Source organism: Protopterus annectens, chromosome 8.part0 (assembly GCF_019279795.1).
Source record: "Protopterus annectens isolate FY-2018-M chromosome 8.part0, PAN1.0, whole genome shotgun sequence".
NCBI classification, from domain to species: Eukaryota; Metazoa; Chordata; order Ceratodontiformes; family Protopteridae; genus Protopterus; species Protopterus annectens.
In genome coordinates, this window is record NC_056741.1 from 1963015393 (window position 1) to 1963035865 (window position 20473).

General features: G+C 45.3%; 1 protein-coding gene across 1 annotated transcript in view; it reads right to left on the reverse strand.

The window, feature by feature from the left end:
- AP1G1 (adaptor related protein complex 1 subunit gamma 1) overlaps nucleotides 1–20473 on the reverse strand; it is a 4036072-nt gene that overhangs the window by 419736 nt on the left and 3595863 nt on the right. The window contains exon 24 of the mRNA XM_044079548.1: nucleotides 3189–3315. Coding sequence (XP_043935483.1) covers nucleotides 3189–3315 — 127 coding nt within the window. The remainder of the gene's footprint in view (nucleotides 1–3188; nucleotides 3316–20473) is intronic.

Below are 20473 nucleotides of genomic sequence, written 5' to 3' on the forward strand. Positions count from 1 at the left end.
GGCCATCTTTTTGGGACCAGAAAAAATCTTGAGTAGAAGCCTTTTCCTTCCTGCCCTGGAGGGACAGGTTCTATGGTTCCTAATCTCAGAAAGTCGTGCAGTATGTGAGGGATGAGATGGAGTTGTTTTTTGGGGGGGGAAGGAATGCCCCTTGGAAGACGTTTATCCTTCCAAGAAAGGAAATATCCACTTTGTATGACTGCCACTACCCAGTGGTCTGTTGTGATGGATTTCCAAATAGGGAGGCAGTGGGAGAGGCGGGCTGACAAGTGGAGGTGGGCAAAGCAGTGATGCATTGTTGGTTCTACTTCCATCTTGAAAAGGCTGTCTGAGTGGGTTGTGAGGCAGGTGGCCTGGAGGAGGTTTGTCTCTTGGTTCCTCTCCTATGCCTGGAAGAGGAGCGAGGGGAGCAGAGGAGGGGTGCTTCCTGACAAAGGTAGTCTTAGCAGGATATTTCCTGTAGTACTTGGGGATGGGTGACACCGGCAAGTGCTTGATGTCCTGAAGCTCCTTACTTTTTTCCTGCAGGTTTTTGAAAAGGTCTGCAGACTGTTTACTAAACAGAAGGTTGTGATCTAATGGGGCATCTATGATTTTTAGACTTGAAATCCTCTGGGAGGGGATGGAGGCGTAGCCAAGAATATCTGTGGAATACTGATGCAGATGCAGCAGACCTTGCAGAGGCCTCTGCTGCATAGTAACTGCATCTAAGAAAGTCTGGGTACCTGGGAAGCCAGAGACAGATTAGATGCTATCTCTGCTTTGGTGGGGCAGTCAGGGGTGGATGCCAAGAGAGTAGAGGCTTGTGAAACTAGGTCCAAGGCATATTTTATCATGTGGGTTTGGTATCTGATAGCTCTGAAGGCCAGGGTGGAGGAGTTGTAAATCTTCTTTCCTATCCTGTCCATGCTTTTGCTATCATTATCAGTAGGCAAAAGAGAAGCTTCTAGTTTACTTATCAGGGGATACAGCAATTACAGGAGGGTCTGCCAGGGGTGGCTTTACTAAGAATCTCTGTTCATCTGGGACTTTGTAGAACCTGTCCAGTCTCTTAGGGGCTGGTGGTTGAGATTCTGGTTTCTTTGATGCTGCGGTGAAAGCATCCAGGTAGGCAGGTATGACAGGTGGGATGGCTGAAGGCGAGGGAGAGTCCACTTGGAGTTCAAAGTACCTCCTTTGAGTGTCAGCCATTTGGGAAGTGTTCCATTTAAAGTATTCTTTCATTTTTGTGACAGTCTCACCAAATGTGATATCCTCAGGTTGGAAGCCCCCCCCCCCAATGGATTCCTCATCTGGGGAATAGTATTCAAGAGGGGAGGCAATTTGTGAGGAATAGGAGACTGATTCCTCTGAAGATAAGTAGTAGGGTTCCTGCTCTTCCTTTCCTTCTTGGGCAGTAGGCAAAGGGAGAGAAGCGGCAGAAGTAGGCTTAGGGATAAGCACTGGTACAGTGGCGGGACAAGAGGCAGTGGGCTGAAGGGCCATGAAGGTCTGCATCAAGGAACTGGTAAATGATTGCCAGTCTGGGACTTCTTCAGAAGGTGGAGTCTAGTGCTTAGTTTTTGTTTTCTTTTTAAAGGCGTAGGTTTCTGATAAGGCCTGGGTTCAGGAACCTGGGAAATGGCAGGGGTTTCAGGCAGAGGAATCCTGGTCAGCCATCCAATGATATCTGCTTCCCCCTCGACATTGGTAGGGACCAACGCTAGGGCTATCTTCGTGGACGCACTGGCTGTTACTTCCGAAGCAGCTTCCTAGAGGAGAGCCGTTCAAGTAGACAGTTCTATAGGACGTCCCTCAACCCCTAAATTGGAAGCTGGCAGGACGTCCAATGGCGGAGAGGTAGAGGATGTAGGCCTGGAAACACTGGCCTTTTTCCGTGGTGGTTCCGTCTGAGCGGCCAATTCGGGATCCATCCTGAGAGCTAGTTTTTTCAGCCTCTGGTTTTCTAAGTATAAGTTAAGGGTGGCCAGATGGCTACAGAGGGTCTTGGGCACAAAAGACTGACAAATGGAGCAAGTGGTATGGTCGTGCTCACAGCCTAGACAAAAGATGTTGTGCATATCCTTATGTGGTATGTGGCACCTGCACTGGCATTTACCCTTTTTAATTGACATTGGATAATGGTAACTACAGCAAACCAAGCTCAAGCAAATAAAGGCAAAAATCCCCAGTGGGGTACTTAGCTTTAGAAGTCTTCGAGTAGAGGAGTGGAGTGATCGATGTGACGTAGACTGAAAAGTTCTGAGGTCTGTGCGTGCAGACATCACATTTAAGGTCCCTGGTTTATGGCCCTATGTGTGATGTCCCACATACCTACTGCAGCCAGGCTTAAGCTTTTGCATAGAAGCCAACTTTAGGGTTGCCTGAGGCAGAGAATCCCACACTAAGAATACTGCAACACAGAAATAGGACATCTTCAGTATTTCCCCAAATCTGCTCATTTATTTACACTACTTCAACAGCCTCTCTTTATATGATTATTTGGATACACTGCATACAGCACAGTGCAGGCTACTGCCCTCCTGTGGATCTTGGTTTTTCTGAATCACCCTATCCTCCATGCAGCCGCAAACTCTACAATGTGACACCACACAACATGCCATTTGGGTATGAATACCTAATAACAAGACTGATGTAAAAAATAAAACTAATAAAATAAAAATGAACCACTGCCAGACTGAAAAAAAAACAAAGGAAAAAAACAAATACTTTTAGCATAAATCCTATTTAATCACCGCTTTTGTCAATAAGACTTCATCAGAAATATATTGTGCTTCTTTTTTCCTTTGTTTTTTTTCAGTCTGGCAGTGGTTTGTTTTTATTTTATGGGTATGAACACCTCCCAACATATGCAAGCTGTAGTCAAGAAATGAGGCTGGAATACTGGGCTGCCTACAACTACACTGACAGCAGACACCTCTGTAGACAATTACTACAGCCCTAGCCTGCTATGCAGCTAATTGCCTGCCATGTTTAAGCACCTATGGAAACATTTTAATGGGTCTCCAAGCTACAAGCTGCCTTTAGTTAAAACAAAAACACAATAATTTTTTTTTTTTTTACACCTCAAGTATGCATTATTCCAGAATGAATGTATGTTTCAATTATTCTTAGACTAGTATGAAAAGAGCTACTGTTAAAAATCAGTAATGTGCTGGACTCTCACCCTAGGCATATCTGGAACTTACCTGACAGGTTGAGATCACCCAAGAGATCCAAAAGCTCTCCACCTGCTGATGCTGGTTTTGTAACAACTGCAGTCTGAATTACTGGTGTTACATCATTTCCTCCAAGCAAGTCTAGCAAATCATTTGCCTACAATAAAAATGTGAAGGAAAAATCAACTTAGCATTTTTAACAAGATAATAGCTTACAATTCAACAAATTAACTCACATACTAGTCTAAAGCTTTACTTCAATATGTGGACATAAAAAGTAAAGCAGAAAATAAATACAAGATCAGCAATTTGGATTGCAAGGACAATCAATGCAATATCCCAGAACACTTTCTCATACTTACCAACTATAAATAGTTATGGATTCACAAACAACAAATGATGCTCCACTTCATTTGTTGGTTAAGAAGTCACGGTTAACTCTAAGTAGGGATAGACAAGTTAAAATCTAATCTAATAAAATAAGAAAGCATATCTAACACATGGGAAGGCTGGTGAGAAACATAAAAAGGTAATCTACTTAAAACACCCACACATTAAATCTACACTGAGAAAAGCAGCTGTCACAGAAAAAAAAGTTATGTCTTACCATAATGTTCCATCTGCATTGCTGATCCTCGTTCAGTCATTATGTGTGGGTATCGGTTCCGACCTCAGAATCGAGCGGGCATTTTCCAAGCTCGCGTCAGCTACAAACTCTCGAGCTAAAACTCTTACCTAGAATTCCCCTCTCCCTGTTACCTCAGACTGAGTTTGCAAGTCAAAAGAAGGTAGAGGCTACCTCTGGTCAAATGACCTAATAGAACCGGATGGTGAGATCCACTAGAAGCCACAGGAGGGGGAAGGAGGGAGGGTCATAATGACTGAACAAGGATCAACAATACAGATGGAACATTACGGTAAGACATAACTTCATTATCTGATATTGTTAATCCTCGTTCATTCCTTACGTGTGGGACAGAGTCCCCAGCTACCTTTATTCCTGGGAGGCTCTCATGCAAAGACATTCCTGAGCACCACAGAACCAAAAGATGCTCTTTCCCTGAAGGCCAAATCCAATTTGTAATGATTGATGAAGGTATGAGGGATAGCCCAAGTTGCAGCTGCACAAATGTCATGTAAAGAAGCTCTGCCACCGACCTTGTAGAATGAGCCTTTATGGTAGCAGGTAATGGAATATTATGTTGTCTATAAATGAAGATCACACAGTCTTTCAACCATTTAGCAAATGTGACCTTAGCAAGAGCACATCCTAATCTAGTCCAGAATAGGCCAAAAATAACTGGTCTGATTTACGACTATGTTCAAGTAGAAGCGAAGTTGCCTGTGAATATCTAGGGTATGTAGGCAATAGTCTCCTTTGTTTGAATGATTGGGGAAGAAAACTGGTAATTCAATGGTTTGATTAATGGACATTTCAGAGACCACTTTTGGCAGAAAGGAAGGATTAGTTCTCAATGACACTATATCTCTATGAAAAATTAAATATGGACTATTGATGCATAAGGCCTGAAGCTCAGAGATACGTCTGGCAGACGCAATGGCGACCAAAAACAAGGTTTTCCATGACAAATATTTGAGGTTGCAAGAAGAAGCTGGTTTGAAAAGTGGCATTGGTTCGAAAAGTGGCATTGTCTAAGTTTGTAGGACTAGTGACAGGTCCCATGGTTGAGTAGGTTCTCTAAAAGGGGGTTTTAGATGACTCACGCCTTTTAAGAAAGTCTTGCATAATTTGTGTGACATAAGAGAGGAGTCTTGGACACCATCATGGAAATTAGATATTACAGCCAAATTAACTCTAATGGTAGAGGCAGATAGACCAGATTGAAATAGTGGCTAGATAATTCCAGTACTATCGACACTGGTGCTGAAAAAGGATCTACCTGTTTTTCTTTCAGCCAAAAAGTGAATCTTTTCCACTTGCTGAGATATGTAATTCTGGTGGAAGATTTATAAGATGCAATAAGAATGTCATGTACTGGCAAAGAAAGATCATTCTGCCTGGCAATCAAGGGAATTAGAGGAGCCAAGCTGTGAGCTTCAGGCTGTTCAAGTTGGGGTGAATCAGATTCTGTGGATGGGAGATCAACCCCGGGGTTGGATGGAGAATCCACGGTTGATCTAGCAGGTGAGGTCAAAGGAAGGGGAACCAAATCTGACGAGGCCAATATGGTGCTATGAGGATTACTTTGCTCTTCAACCGGCGGGCTTTCTTCAGAAACTGGGGAATGGGGGGGGGGGGGTGGAAATGCATAAAGTAGACCCGAGGGCCAATCGTGGACTAGAGCGTCCCTGGGTGACTGTCCCTTAGGGGGAATCAGGGCAAAATAGTTGCTCGGGGACGCAAAGAGATCGCAGCAAGGAAGATCCCAGCGGTTGAAAACCTCCGCCACTATCAAGGGATTCAGGGACCACTCGTGAGGTTGTACTATACACCTGTTGAGTCTGTCTGCTATAACGTTAGAACTCCCAGGAATGTGTGTTGCCAGAAGAAAATGGTCGGTAGCCATCGCCCAATGCCATATCCTCATGGCCTCTCGGCAGAGTGGGTAAGGGTGGTTCCGCCCTGTTTGTTGATGTACCCGACCATCGCCATGTTGTCTGACTGTATCGCAATAGTCCCAGACAGCAGCAGGGGATGGAATGCTTGAAACGCCAGAAGCACCGCCCTCAGCTCTAGAACATTTATATGCAGATGGGCCTCCATTTTGGACCAAGTACCTTGGACTGTATGTCCCTGACATAGCCCCCCCCCCCCACCCCATCAGGGAGGCATCCGAGGTCACTGTAGCCTTGGGCTGTTGGGGGGAGAAGGGGCGAGACCATTGTGACGGGTTGTGGGCCATCCACCAACTTAAATCCTGTTTGCACCTGTGAGTTACTCGAATCTTGGCTGAAAGAGGGTACTGAAAAGGATATGTGAGCAGTAGCCATTGTAGAATACTCATGTGATACCTGACCAGGGGGACAATGGTGATGGAGGCTGCCATGGATCCCAACAATTGTAGAACAGAGTGAGCTGTGGATTTCTCCCTTGAAAAGATTGGGATCAGTTGTTGCTTTATCCTGGAATGGATGCTCTTGATTCTTTGTATTCAAGATGACCCCTATGAATTCTGTGGACTGAGATGGGGTGAGATTGGATTTTTGCCAGTTTATGGTTATGCCTAGCCTTCTGCAGAAAGGACAGAGTATGCCAGGGCTTCTTCCAATAGATGTCTGGTGGGGGCGGAGATGAGCCAGTCATCTAGGTATGGAAACACCTGGAATCCTTGTAGTTGCAAGTGAGCTGTGACGACTGCCATGTACTTTGTGAACACTTTGGGGGCTGTAGAGAGTCTGAAGGGCAGAACTCTAAACTGGTAGTGACTGGCTCCCGCATGGAAGCAAAGGAATCTTCTTGATGGCCTGTCCACTTATGTGGCAGTACGCATCTTGAAGATCTATCGAGCACATCCAATCGTCTTTTTCCAAAAGCGGAAGGACAGACTGTATTGTGACCATCCGGAATGTTTGTACTCCTACAAACTTGTTCAATACACGGAGATTCAAAATTGGTCTCCAGTCCCCGGTTTTCTCTGGCAACAAAAATAGTCTTGAGTAGAATCCGGATCCTATATGGTCTTGAGGGACTATTTAGATGACTCTTTTTCTTGGCAGCTTTGATAGCTCTAATGCTGCTTCTTCCCTTTGACTGGATGGAACGTCAGGTAAGTTTGTTGGGGGAGTGAGACAAAGATCGAAGGGAATATGATAACCTCTGGTTATTATCCTTTGTACCCAAGAATCGGTGGTGATGGCTAGCTAGGCAGAACGGTACAAAGAGAAACGCCCCCCAACCCTTTCCAGAGGTAAGCAGTTGGGCAGCTCTTCAGGAGCGCTGGTAGGATTGGTCAGGGAAAGAGTCCCTGGAACCCCGGTTACGCAGACCCCCTTTGCCCCAAAAGGAGCATCTTCCCTGTGAGTTTTCCCCTCTGCCTCTAGGGTAGAACTCGGCCTGTGTGTCACGGAACGGACCCTGAGACTTTCTGTACCATATCTTCCCACTCTTCGGGTTTCTAGTGAAAGCCCGTTGAGGGGAAGAATAATGGACACCCATGGCAGAAAGGGTCTTACCGTCCTACTCACAATCTGGCCAGTGAGCTTTTAACCTTGGGTCCAAACAAAGAAGAGGATTCGATGGGAGCATTGAGAAAGGAAGCCTTGAAGGGTTCCGTGAAATTACTCCAGACGTGTTGTCTCAGAACAATGCCTGAACTCGCCGCATTATCTGCTCCTTCTGATGCGTGAGATATCAGGCGCATGGAGGAGTTACATATCGATTCAATGGTGGCTAGCTGAGAGGCCACTTTGTCACGGACCACATCAGACACAGCACCAGCCAAAGTTTCAGAGAGCTCAGAAATTAAATCTCTTTGAAGCCTGGTCAAGTGTGCCATATAGTTCAGGGACCTGATTGCAAAGGTCGCTGATGCAAAAGTACGCTTCCCTATTCTGTACAGAGCCTGGGACTCTTTGTTGGGCAGATGGACAGTCTGTCTTTCTTCTTCTGCCAGGTCCCTTTTAGTTGCGGCTGCCACCACCAAAGCATCTACAAAAGACCTTTGGACCAATGGGGGTCAGTAACAGGAGATGATAAAATTTTATCTGGCCTCCAGGGAATGACCTCAACAGTGTCAGGACCCTTCCATGCACGCTGCATGACGAGCCGGACCAGTTCTTTGGCAGGTGGAGTAACCCAGGAGGTAGGGGGCCTGGCGCGAAAGGCCTGCAGGAACACAGACTCTTCAGAGGTCGGTTTGAGGGCTGCCAGTCACCTCTCTGTTTAAGAATTTCAAGAATATCATCAAAGGATACCTCAGAGGGTGAGCGAGGGGACCCTTCCCCATCATCAAATTATGTGTCTTCTGTAAGGGACTCCTCTGTGAAGTCCATGTGCTTCCTCTTGCATGAGCTCTTTTGATTAACTTCCTCAGAGAGAGAAGCTGGGGAAGACCGCGCAAAAGGGGTCTCCTGTGGGAGTATATCCTGAGGCCCTTGCACCCGGTGTACGTTAGGAGCGACTTGTGTACACTGCAGTCCAGAGGAGGGTGGGGAGAGTGATAGCACAGGATTGCCAACCAACGACAGAGCCTTCTCCATTAGCTGGAAGGCCGATCCACCTGAAGAGGGGTGAGAGCCCAGGGCAGGGGTCATCCCTCTCCTAAGTGGCTCAGCCTGCTGACTCTGAGTCCCTGGATGGCTGTGAAAAACCAAATTACATATGCCACAGCTGACATCCTGGGTCGTAGCAAAACTCTCCTGCCACAAAGGCAACTGCGGCTCCTTAGTAAGGTCCATAAAGGGAACCGTAGAGGGGGAAGACTGTGCTATATCAAGGGGCTTCAAAGGCAATGAAGGAGGAGAATGAGTAGGGGGTCTTTGGTAAAGGGTGATCACCTCCCCGAGGAAGGATAGGTCCTGGGAGGCCTATATCAAGGGGCTTCAAAGGCAATGAAGGAGGAGAATGAGTAGGGGGTCTTTGGTAAAGGGTGATCACCTCCCCGAGGAAGGATAGGTCCTGGGAGGCGGAATACCTCTGGCCAAAAGCATCTGATCCACAAGACGCAAAATGTCGTGTTCAGAGAGGCTTCTAGTGGATTTCACGGACACGGCTGAGGGGGAGTCAGGTCTATCCAAAGACTGGGCAAGCTCGGAGCCCACCTCAGAGGTCTGCACTGAAAACAACGGGGCTGTAAAGGACTGAACTACAGGTGTCTGCACCGCGGAATTCATCGGTGCCGAAGTCATGGTCTGCACCAATGACAAGGTCGGTACCGAAGTGGTTGTCTGTGCTAAGGCTGGAACCGAAAAAAATCAGTGCCGATAACTGAATGATCGGTGCTGAGAGGGTAGTCGGTGTCGGGTAAGTTGTTGGAGCCGAACAGGCAATGGATGTCGAAAAATCCATTGACGTCGTGACAGTCTGCATGGACTGGGAAGACGATGCCGGTAAAGAGGTCTGAACAGAGGAGCCCCTCGGTACCGATACGGGAGAGGGCACGCTAGTCGGTGCCAAAGTCACAGATGGCTCCAGTGGCCTCGGTGCCAAAGGTTTAGGTACCAAAGCGCTGGAGCCGAAGAAGTCAAATCCGAACTGGAAAGCTTAGCTTTCTTGGGTCTTGGTTCCTGGGGGTCCCCAGCCAGGGACGAAGGAAGAGACTTGGCCTTTATATGTTCATCACTCTTTTTCTTATGGGATCTTGGAGGGGTTGAAGCCTCCGACCCAGAAATAGCCTCTGAAAAGGGAGATTTAAGTAGCCCCTTCAATATTAATTTTTTTTTTCTCTCAATCAATGTCCTGTTAGAGAAATTCTTACAAATCCCGCAGGGTGGGTCAACTGTTAAATGAGGCACACCCAAGCAATAGACACACAGGGAATGCGCATCTAAAGTAGGTAATTTACGGCCACAATCTAAACATCTTTAAATCCTGGACTACCTTTTTTTATCTGCCATTATAGAAAGAAAGAAGGAAACCCAGAAAAAATACCAGCAATGGTACAAGAATTACCCGAAGGTAAGAAGAAAAGAAATAGAAAGGATTCAAGAAAGGATAGTCACTAAATGCGATTAGGTAAGAGAAAACTATCTAATATCTTTTCTGTGAGAAAAGGCTGTTTTAGAATTTAGTATGAAGAAAAATATTTTACTTAGCTCAAGAGAAGTAGCTTGACACGACTGAATGGCGATGCGGCAAACGAAATCTGAGGTAACAGGGAGAGGGGAATTCTGGGTAAGAGATTTAGCTCGAGAGTTTGTAGCTGACGCGAGTTTGGAAGATGGCCGGCTCAGTTCCGAGGTCAGAACAGATACCCACACGTAAGGAATGAACGAGGATTAACAATATCAGATCAATACTTGTACAACTTCTTCCAGTAGTGGTAATGCATTAGAAAACTTTCTCAACTGCACACATCCAAATACTGGTGGAAGCAAGCCTATAAGATGGGGAACTGCTTTCCCTTTAGAAGGCAATGTGAATTCTCTCCAAAAAGGGATATGAATAAATGGGGGAATAAACAATATTCATGTTAGCAAGCCAGAAAGGGGCATCTGAAATTAAGAAGGGCAATACTACAGCTATCCTAAAACTATCTACTGTGGTGGCTAAACAAACACTCTTCACTTTCCTACTACTCTACAATACTTTCCACCCTTTCCATATTTAGATTATGTCTAACAAACATTTTAATTCCTTTTTCCTTGTATCTATTTCATCCTTCTCTAATGTCGTTCCTCCTTTCATATCTGCTTTTCAAAAACTGTAATTAATCTACACCTTTCCGGCCTTCTTTTCAAACTCTCCAATTAATTTTCCTGTCCAATACTTACTTATTGCCTCTATTCACTCTAGTGAACCCACTAACAAAGAAAAAAAAGATGTTATGTACTCACTATAACGTTCCATCTGAGTACTTGTACTTCATTTGTCTTCAACCTACTGGTATTCGGATCCAGATCGAATCCGAGATGGCCGCATCACCAGCATCTGATCCGAGCTCCGAGCTCCAAGCTCCTCCCCTACCCATAATGCCCCTCCATCTCCTTCCTTCCCTCAGATCGAGTTTGCTGAATCAGAAAACATAAGCCCAACTCAAATAACCTTACAAGTAAAGGTTCTCACAATCTGAACCAAGAATAACCAGGACAGCCACAAATGTGCACCGCTCCCATATACCAAAACAGGACAATAGTGACAAGGTCAGGGGGGAAAGGAGGGAGGGATGGGTTCAAGACAAATGAAGTAAAACTACTCAGATGGAACGTTATGGTGAGTACATAACTTCTTTATCTGAAGTAGTTTATTACATTTGATCTTCAACCTGTGGGACAGAGTCCCCAACTACCAACATCTGGATGGCCCTCATGGAAGGATATTTCGGAGCACCATGAAACCAAATGATGCCCTACTCCTGGATACAAAGTCCAGTTTATAATGGGATAAGAAGATAAGAAATGAGGACCATGTAGCTACAGAATAAATATCATCCAGTGATGCTCTTCACCAGAAGGCCGCTGAAGTTGCCATAGATCTAGTGGAATGGGCTTTGATCATACCCGGAGGGGAAATGCCTTTGTCAGAATATGTCTGGCTGATACATTGGGAAATCCATCTAGCAATGATGACTTTGGATACTGGTTTACCTAAAAATGGTTTGAAATGAGAAACAGTTGGTCTGATTTATGGAAAGACTTTGTTCTGTGTAAATAAAAAGTACAGTTTTGTACCTACCATAAATGTAGATGTTCGAGGATCTCCATTGCTGCAGTCCTGACATATGGGGTAGTCTGCTGTCCACAATCGGCCCGAATACCAAAGGGCTAGAACCGGCGTCGGTCATCGGCGCCTGAGACTGACGTCAGTACGTGCCAGTACAAATGCGCATGACCGACGCCAGATCCTTAGTCTTTCTTGCCTCAGACGCCAGAATGCAAAAACACCACCCAAAACCCAACCTAAAAGGGTGGAGGGAATTGACTGCAGCAATGGAGATCCTCGAACATCTACATTTATGGTAGGTACAAAACTGTACTATGTTCTTCGTCTCCCATTGCTGCAGTCCTGACATATGGGTAGAATCCCAGAGCAACGGAAAAAAAGGGAGGCTGGCCAACTAAATAGCATTAGGAGCTGCTAACATGCCCTGTAAGATTGCAGTGGCAAACCCAGCCCTAGACCTAGAATAAAGAGGTAAATGATAATGCTTTGTAAAGGTATGTACAGAACTCCAAGTAGCTGCCTCTAGAATGTCTTTAGTAGCTACCCCTCTCAAAAAAGCAGTAGAGGTGGCCGTAGCCCTAGTAGAATGAGGCCTGATCCCAAATGGAACATCCTTTCCATGATGAGAGTAACAAAAAGCAATACAATGGCCAATCCACTTAGAAATAGTTTGTTTCGAGACAGCCTTCCCTTGTGAAGTCAAAGCAAAAGAAACAAATAATTGTTGAGATCTTCTGAACTCTTTGGTTCTGCTCAAATAATACCTTAACTGCCTATGTACATCCAAAGAATGCAAAACTGTTTCCCCTTTATTTTGGGGGTTAGCATAAAAAGTAGGCAAATGTATAGATTGGTTCAATGCCACATTAGAAATCACTTTAGGCATAAAAGTAGGATTAGTACGTAAGGAAACTCTGTCCTTGTGAAAAATCAGAAAAGGTTCCACTGCCATGAGGGCCTGTAATTCAGATACCCTTCTAGCAGAAGTAACAGCCAACAAAAAAGCAGTCTTCCAAGACAACAACTTCAATTCAGCTTTAGCTGCAGGTTCAAAAGGAGGCAGAGTCAGCTTTTCCAAAACAAAATTAAGATCCCAGGCAGGAGTAGGAGCTCTTCGTGGGGGTCTCATATTCTTTGCCCCTCTAAGAAACTGTTTAACCAATGGATGTGAAAACAAAGGAGGGTCACAATCATAGTGAGCAGAAATAGCTGCAGCATGCACTTTTACAGAAGAGAAGGACAAACCCTTGTCCAATAAAACAGTCAAATATTGCAATGTACAACTCAAATTAGGCAATTTGACATCAAAGCCTTTAGCTGAACTCCAAAGAAAATATCTCTTCCATTTATCAGCATAAACCTTTCGAGTACTAGGTCGCCTGGCTTCCAAAATAACATCCAAAACTTGTTGAGGGAGCTGAAGGCCTTCCTTCTTTAAAACAGAATGCGCCAGGCTGTCAGGTGTAGGGATTGCACCCTGACATTGAGAAAATGATTGTTTTCCTGAGACAATAAGTGAGGAATCTGTGGTAATGGCCAAGGTGTCCCATGAAGCCACTTCCTGAAGTAGCAAAGGCTCCCCTTGAGACTCCGCTAAACTGTCAGAAGGAGCCGTTGAAGTAGTCGGTGGCTCTACCGAACCGGCGTCCGCAATGGACTCATCTTGTTTGGACCGCAAAGGATTACTCCTTGCGTTTTTTAGCCGAACTGGGCGGAGAATCCGACGGCATGTTATAATTGCACCGTTTACCAAACACTAGCCTAGCACAGTCCAAGCGACGTGTAATAGTGCGCTCATCAAAGGCAGCACAAAAGCGACACCCAACAACGCCGTGCTCAGGCCCAAACAAGGAATAAAGAGTAAATGGTAATCCCTATGAGGAATCTCTTTCCCACAAGAAATACAGTTATTAACTTTTCTGACAGCCGGTAATACTGAGGCAAGAAAAAGACAAAAGTGTCCCCAACGGGGTACTTAGCCCAGCTTGGTCTCCGGTCTGAAACTCGAAAACCGACAATTCCAGAAAGCCGAACGGCACTTGCAAACACTGCTTCTGCTTAGGACCACGCGGCAAGAAAGACTGAGGGTATGGTGCCGGTCATGCGCATTTGTACTGGCACATACTGATGTCAGCCTCGAGCGCCATGACCGACGCCAGATTCTAGCCCTTTGGTATTCGGGCCGATGGTGGACAGCAGAATACCCATATGTCAGGACTGCAGCAATGGTAGACGAAGAACATCTGTAATTAATCTACACCTTTCCGGCCTTCTTTTCAAACTCTCCAATTAATTTTCCTGTCCAATACTTACTTATTGCCTCTATTCACTCTAGTGAACCCACTAACAAAGAAAAAAAGATGTTATGTACTCACTATAACGTTCCATCTGAGTACTTGTACTTCATTTGTCTTCAACCTACTGGTATTCGGATCCAGATCGAATCCGAGATGGCCGCATCACCAGCATCTGATCCGAGCTCCGAGCTCCAAGCTCCTCCCCTACCCATAATGCCCCTCCATCTCCTTCCTTCCCTCAGATTGAGTTTGCTGAATCAGAAAACATAAGCCCAACTCAAATAACCTTACAAGTAAAGGTTCTCACAATCTGAACCAAGAATAACCAGGACAGCCACAAATGTGCACCACTCCCATATACCAAAACAGGACAATAGTGACAAGGTCAGGGGGGAAAGGAGGGAGGGATGGGTTCAAGACAAATGAAGTAAAACTACTCAGATGGAACGTTATGGTGAGTACATAACTTCTTTATCTGAAGTAGTTTATTACATTTGATCTTCAACCTGTGGGACAGAGTCCCCAACTACCAACATCTGGATGGCCCTCATGGAAGGATATTTCGGAGCACCATGAAACCAAATGATGCCCTACTCCTGGATACAAAGTCCAGTTTATAATGGGATAAGAAGATAAGAAATGAGGACCATGTAGCTACAGAATAAATATCATCCAGTGATGCTCTTCACCAGAAGGCCGCTGAAGTTGCCATAGATCTAGTGGAATGGGCTTTGATCATACCCGGAGGGGAAATGCCTTTGTCAGAATATGTCTGGCTGATACATTGGGAAATCCATCTAGCAATGATGACTTTGGATACTGGTTTACCTAAAAATGGTTTGAAATGAGAAACAGTTGGTCTGATTTATGGAAAGACTTTGTTCTGTGTAAATAAAAAGTACAGTTTTGTACCTACCATAAATGTAGATGTTCGAGGATCTCCATTGCTGCAGTCCTGACATATGGGGTAGTCCGCTGTCCACAATCGGCCCGAATACCAAAGGGCTAGAACCGGCGTCGGTCATCGGCGCCCGAGACTGACGTCAGTACGTGCCAGTACAAATGCGCATGACCGACGCCGTATCCTCAGTCTTTCTTGCCTCAGACGCCAGAATGCAAAAAACACCACCCAAAACCCAACCTAAAAAGGGTGGAGGGAAAATTGGACTGCAGCAATGGAGATCCTCGAACATCTACATTTATGGTAGGTACAAAACTGTACTATGTTCTTCGTCTCCCATTGCTGCAGTCCTGACATATGGGTAGAATCCCAGAGCAACGGAAAAAAAGGGAGGCTGGCCAACTAAATAGCATTAGGAGCTGCTAACATGCCCTGTAAGATTGCAGTGGCAAACCCAGCCCTAGACCTAGAATAAAGAGGTAAATGATAATGCTTTGTAAAGGTATGTACAGAACTCCAAGTAGCTGCCTCTAGAATGTCTTTAGTAGCTACCCCTCTCAAAAAAGCAGTAGAGGTGGCCGTAGCCCTAGTAGAATGAGGCCTGATCCCAACTGGAACATCCTTTCCATGATGAGAGTAACAAAAAGCAATACAATGGCCAATCCACTTAGAAATAGTTTGTTTCGAGACAGCCTTCCCTTGTGAAGTCAAAGCAAAAGAAACAAATAATTGTTGAGATCTTCTGAACTCTTTGGTTCTGCTCAAATAATACCTTAACTGCCTATGTACATCCAAAGAATGCAAAACTGTTTCCCCTTTATTTTGGGGGTTAGCATAAAAAGTAGGCAAATGTATAGATTGGTTCGATGCCACATTAGAAATCACCTTAGGCATAAAAGTAGGATTAGTACGTAAGGAAACTCTGTCCTTGTGAAAAATCAGAAAAGGTTCCACTGCCATGAGGGCCTGTAATTCAGATACCCTTCTAGCAGAAGTAACAGCCAACAAAAAAGCAGTCTTCCAAGACAACAACTTCAATTCAGCTTTAGCTGCAGGTTCAAAAGGAGGCAGAGTCAGCTTTTCCAAAACAAAATTAAGATCCCAGGCAGGAGTAGGAGCTCTTCGTGGGGGTCTCATATTCTTTGCCCCTCTAAGAAACTGTTTAACCAATGGATGTGAAAACAAAGGAGGGTCACAATCATAGTGAGCAGAAATAGCTGCAGCATGCACTTTTACAGAAGAGAAGGACAAACCCTTGTCCAATAAAACAGTCAAATATTGCAATGTACAACTCAAATTAGGCAATTTGACATCAAAGCCTTTAGCTGAACTCCAAAGAAAAAATCTCTTCCATTTATCAGCATAAACCTTTCGAGTACTAGGTCGCCTGGCTTCCAAAATAACATCCAAAACTTGTTGAGGGAGCTGAAGGCCTTCCTTCTTTAAAACAGAATGCGCCAGGCTGTCAGGTGTAGGGATTGCACCCTGACATTGAGAAAATGATTGATTTCCTGAGACAATAAGTGAGGAATCTGTGGTAATGGCCAAGGTGTCCCATGAATTAAGCTCCTCAACAGAGGGTACCAATGCTGACGAGGCCAATCCGGTGCTATAAGGATCATGCAAGGTTTGTCCCTCCTGACTTTCAACAGTACCTTTGGAAGAAGAGGCAAAGGAGGAAAAGCATACACGTGAAGGTTGCTCCAACTGAAGGATAGTGCATCGATTTTCCAGGCTTTTGGATGAAACAGCCTTGTGCAAAACAGTGGCAGTTGGAAATTCAGAGGAGAAGCGAACAGATCTATGTCTGGAGTTCCAAGCCATGGTCAACTGAAGAAATACCTGAGGGTCCAACTTCCATTCGTGAGGATCCACAATCTGTCTGCTCAGAACATCTGCTAAAGAATTTTGTGCTCCTGGCAGAAACTGTGCTCGAAGAGTGATGTGCAGATTTAAAGCAGTTTCCCATAACAGCATTGCTTGTCTGCAAAGAGGGTAAGAATGAGTTCCCCCCTGCTTGTTGATGTACCACATGACAGTTGTGTTGTCTGTCCGAATCAACACCAGTCCTGGTTGAAGTAGGCCCTTGAATCCTTCCAAAGCAAATTGAACTGCCAGCATCTCTTTCATGTTGATATGCAAGTGAAGTAACTCTGGGGGCCAAAGGTCTTGAATCCATTTTCCTTTGAAATGAGCTCCCCAGGCTGACTCCGAGGCGTCTGTCGTTAATATCTGACTTGCCTCTGGTTGGGTCACAGAGAGTCCCTTGTTTAGGTGACATTCCTGAGCCCACCACACAAATTCTTTCTGAATGCAAGGTAGAATCTGAATGACAGTGTCCAAATCGTGGCTGTGTTGAGTCCAAACGCTTTTGAGATACCATTGTAGCTTCCTCATATGCAGTTTGGCATTGGGAAGTACTAGAATGCAAGATGCCATGAACCCCAAGGCTTGAAGGACTGTCCTTGCAGTCAGCCTGGACATTACTGATAGCTGTTGGAAGTAAAAGTGAAGATTCCTTTGTTTGTCCGGGGTAAGAAATGCCATCTGGGCAGCTGTATTCAGTCTTACACCCAGAAAACACATCTCTTGTGAGGGTACTAGACTGGACTTTATTTCGTTCACAGAATACCCTAGGCATCCTAAAACTGTCATTACATACTGCAGATGTTGAAGAAGTTCGTGCTCGCCTTGAGCCAGAATCAAACAGTCGTCCAGATAAGGATAAATTTGAATTCCTTTTAGTCTGAGAAAAGCTATTACTGGAGCCAGGACTTTTGTGAATACCCTGGGCGCAGTAGACAAGCCAAAGGGCAATGCAGAGAACTGATAATGCAAATTCCCATTCCGAAATCTCAGGAATTTCCTGCAACTGGGCCTGATAGGAATGTGAAGATAGGCCTCTTTGAGATCCAGAGTCACCATCCAGTGATCTTTGCCCAGCATAGGTAACAGCTGTTGCAGTGTTAACATCTTGAATTTTGGAATTTCCAGAAAGGTGTTTAGAATGGACACATCCAGAATTGGTCTCCAAGTATTTCCTTTCTTTGGCACCAAGAAAAGACAGGAATAAAACCCTGTGCCTCTTTCTGCAGAAGGTACTTCCTGTATTGCTCCCAACTGAAGCAGAGAAGAAATTTGTGCCTGTGCTTCCAGTCTTTGCTGATGAGGCACATCCGGCATACCTTTGAAAGGAGGGAATGTGTGAAAATAAAATTTGTAGCCTCGATTTATTATGTCCAATACCCATTTGTCTTGGGTAACCAAATGCCAATTCCTTTTGAAAAGACCCAGTTTTCCTCCTAGAGGAGCTGCCAGCAAGGCAGAGTCCGGCAGCTGAAGACACAGGTCATTGGGTCTGTTTCCGAAAGGACTGACCCCTGCCCTCCCCAGCAGAAGGGGTAGAAGAACTCAAAGTCCTAGAAGTAACAGGGCCCTGAGAGGAAGCCCTACCTCTACCCCGCCTCGACCTGCCCCTAGATTGATAGTCCGAAGAGGGGAAAGACCATCCCTTAGCAGGCCAATTCCTACTTAACTTAGGGGGCTGAACCTGTAAAAAGTCCTTAACTGTCTGCATAGACTTAGCTTTTTCCTCCATTTTTTTCAAAACTGATTCTACTGGAGGGCCAAAAAGAACATCAGATTGCAGAGGAGCATCCATAATTCGAGCCTTAACATGCTCTGACAAGGTCTGATCTTTAAGCCAGGCATGCCTGCGAACAACTGAACTAGTAGCAGCCACCCTGGAAGAAGCCTGTAAAGCATCAAAACCACACTGCAAAGAATGCTTACCAACTTGGTCTGAAGCATGCACTAAATCCTGAAGCTCCTTACAGTCAATACCTTCAGCTAAAGCATCTACTTTACATTTCAATTGGCCCAGCAAATAATTTTGATACCTGAGCATATGAAACTGACAATTTAAAGCTCTCATAGCTAGAATAGAAGAGGTATACAGTTTTTTACCCCACCTATCCAGGGCCCTAGCATCCTTGTCCAGAGGAACTGGATTCTTAACCACAGAAGCCCTAACACCTTTGGGGCCTTGAGTAACAGTTTCTGGATCAGCCCTAGGACTCTTATAAGTACTTGTGAGCTTCCGGAACCCTGTAGTATCTATCTGGTTTAACCGGGGCAGGAGGCAGAGAATCTGGGTTAAGGGCAGCCTCAGAAAATACATCCTGAACAACATCCAGTACAGGGGGAATAGCCAAGGGCCTATGCTGAGGCAAAAACAAGAATTCTCTTAGCCTTTTACGAGAATCAGAATAATCCTGGCCTTCCCATTTGAAATGTTCCCTCATGGAATGCAAAGTCTCAGAGAAAGAAAAATCTTCTGGAGGGGACGCAGAGGGAGTAGAGTCCTCAGCCTCCGAATCAGAATAGGGAGGGAAATCCTGAAGTTCTTCCACAGAGGAATCTGACTCATTGGAAGACTGAACCAAACCCTGCAACTCTCTCTCTACCCTGGGCCTCTTCTCAGGGGGGGCATAGAACCCCTAATTAAAGAAATCAAATCTTCAGCCATCTTTAACATGTGCTTCCTAGGAGCTGGACCCTGGGGACTAGCACCAGCAGGGGCAGACTTAGACTTAGAATGGCTTTTGCTTAGAGGAGGAGGAGGCCTAACTACCCTATGAGGGGAGGGAACCACCGACATCTGAGAAGCACCCTCAGCCTGGCCTAACACAGGAGAAGCCACTTCCTGTAGTAACAAAGGCTCCCCTTGAGACTCAGGTAAACTTTCAGAAGGAGCCGCTGAAGTAGTCGGTGGTTCTACAGAACCGGCGTCCGGAGTGGACGACTCATCCTGTTTGGACCGCAAAGGCTTCTCTTTGCGTTTCTTAGAAGAACCAGGCGTCGGAGAATCCGACGGCATGTTGTAATTACAACGTTTACCAAACACCAGCCTAGCACCGTCCAACCGACGTTTAATAGTACGCTTGTTAAAAGTAGCACAAAAGCGACACCCAACAACGTCGTGCTCAGGCCCTAAACAAGGAATACAGAGTGAATGGTAATCCCTATGAGGAATCTGTTTCCCACAAGAAATACAGTTATTAACTTTTTCTGACAGCCGGTAATACTGAGGCAAGAAAAAGACAAAAGTGTCCCCAACGGGGTACTTAGCCCAGCTTGGTCTCCGGTCTGAAACTCGAAAACCGACAATTCCAGAAAGCCGAACGGCACTTGCAAACACTGCTTCTGCTTAGGACCACGCGGCAAGAAAGACTGAGGATACGGCATCGGTCATGCGCATTTGTACTGGCACGTACTGACGTCAGTCTCGGGCGCCGATGACCGACGCCGGTTCTAGCCCTTTGGTATTCGGGCCGATTGTGGACAGCGGACTACCCCATATGTCAGGACTGCAGCAATGGGAGACGAAGAACATCCTCAGTTGCCTATTTACAGCCAATAAATGTAACTTGTATTCACCCTTGTTTTGGAAATTTGGGAAGAAAACTGGAAGACTGATATAGTTTGATTACTATTGTTTTTGGAAGCCACTTCTGGAAGAAAGGAAGGGTTAGTGTGCAGTGAAACCCTGTCCTTATGAAAAAAACATATATGGAACTTTAATGAACAAGGCTTGAAGTTCCGATACCCTCCTGGCTGAAGTGATGGCCATGAAACATGCAGTTTTCAAAGAAAGAAATTGCAAATCAACTGTCGCCACTGGTTCAAAAGGCAGGGAGACTAAAGCTTGTAACACAAAGGTAAGGTCCCAGGGAGGTGTTGGATCTTTCACTGGAGGTCGCAACATGAATGTTCCTTTATGGAAGGTCTTGCAAAGCCTAGATGAGGCTAAGGAAGCCATGTTTTGTCCACATGG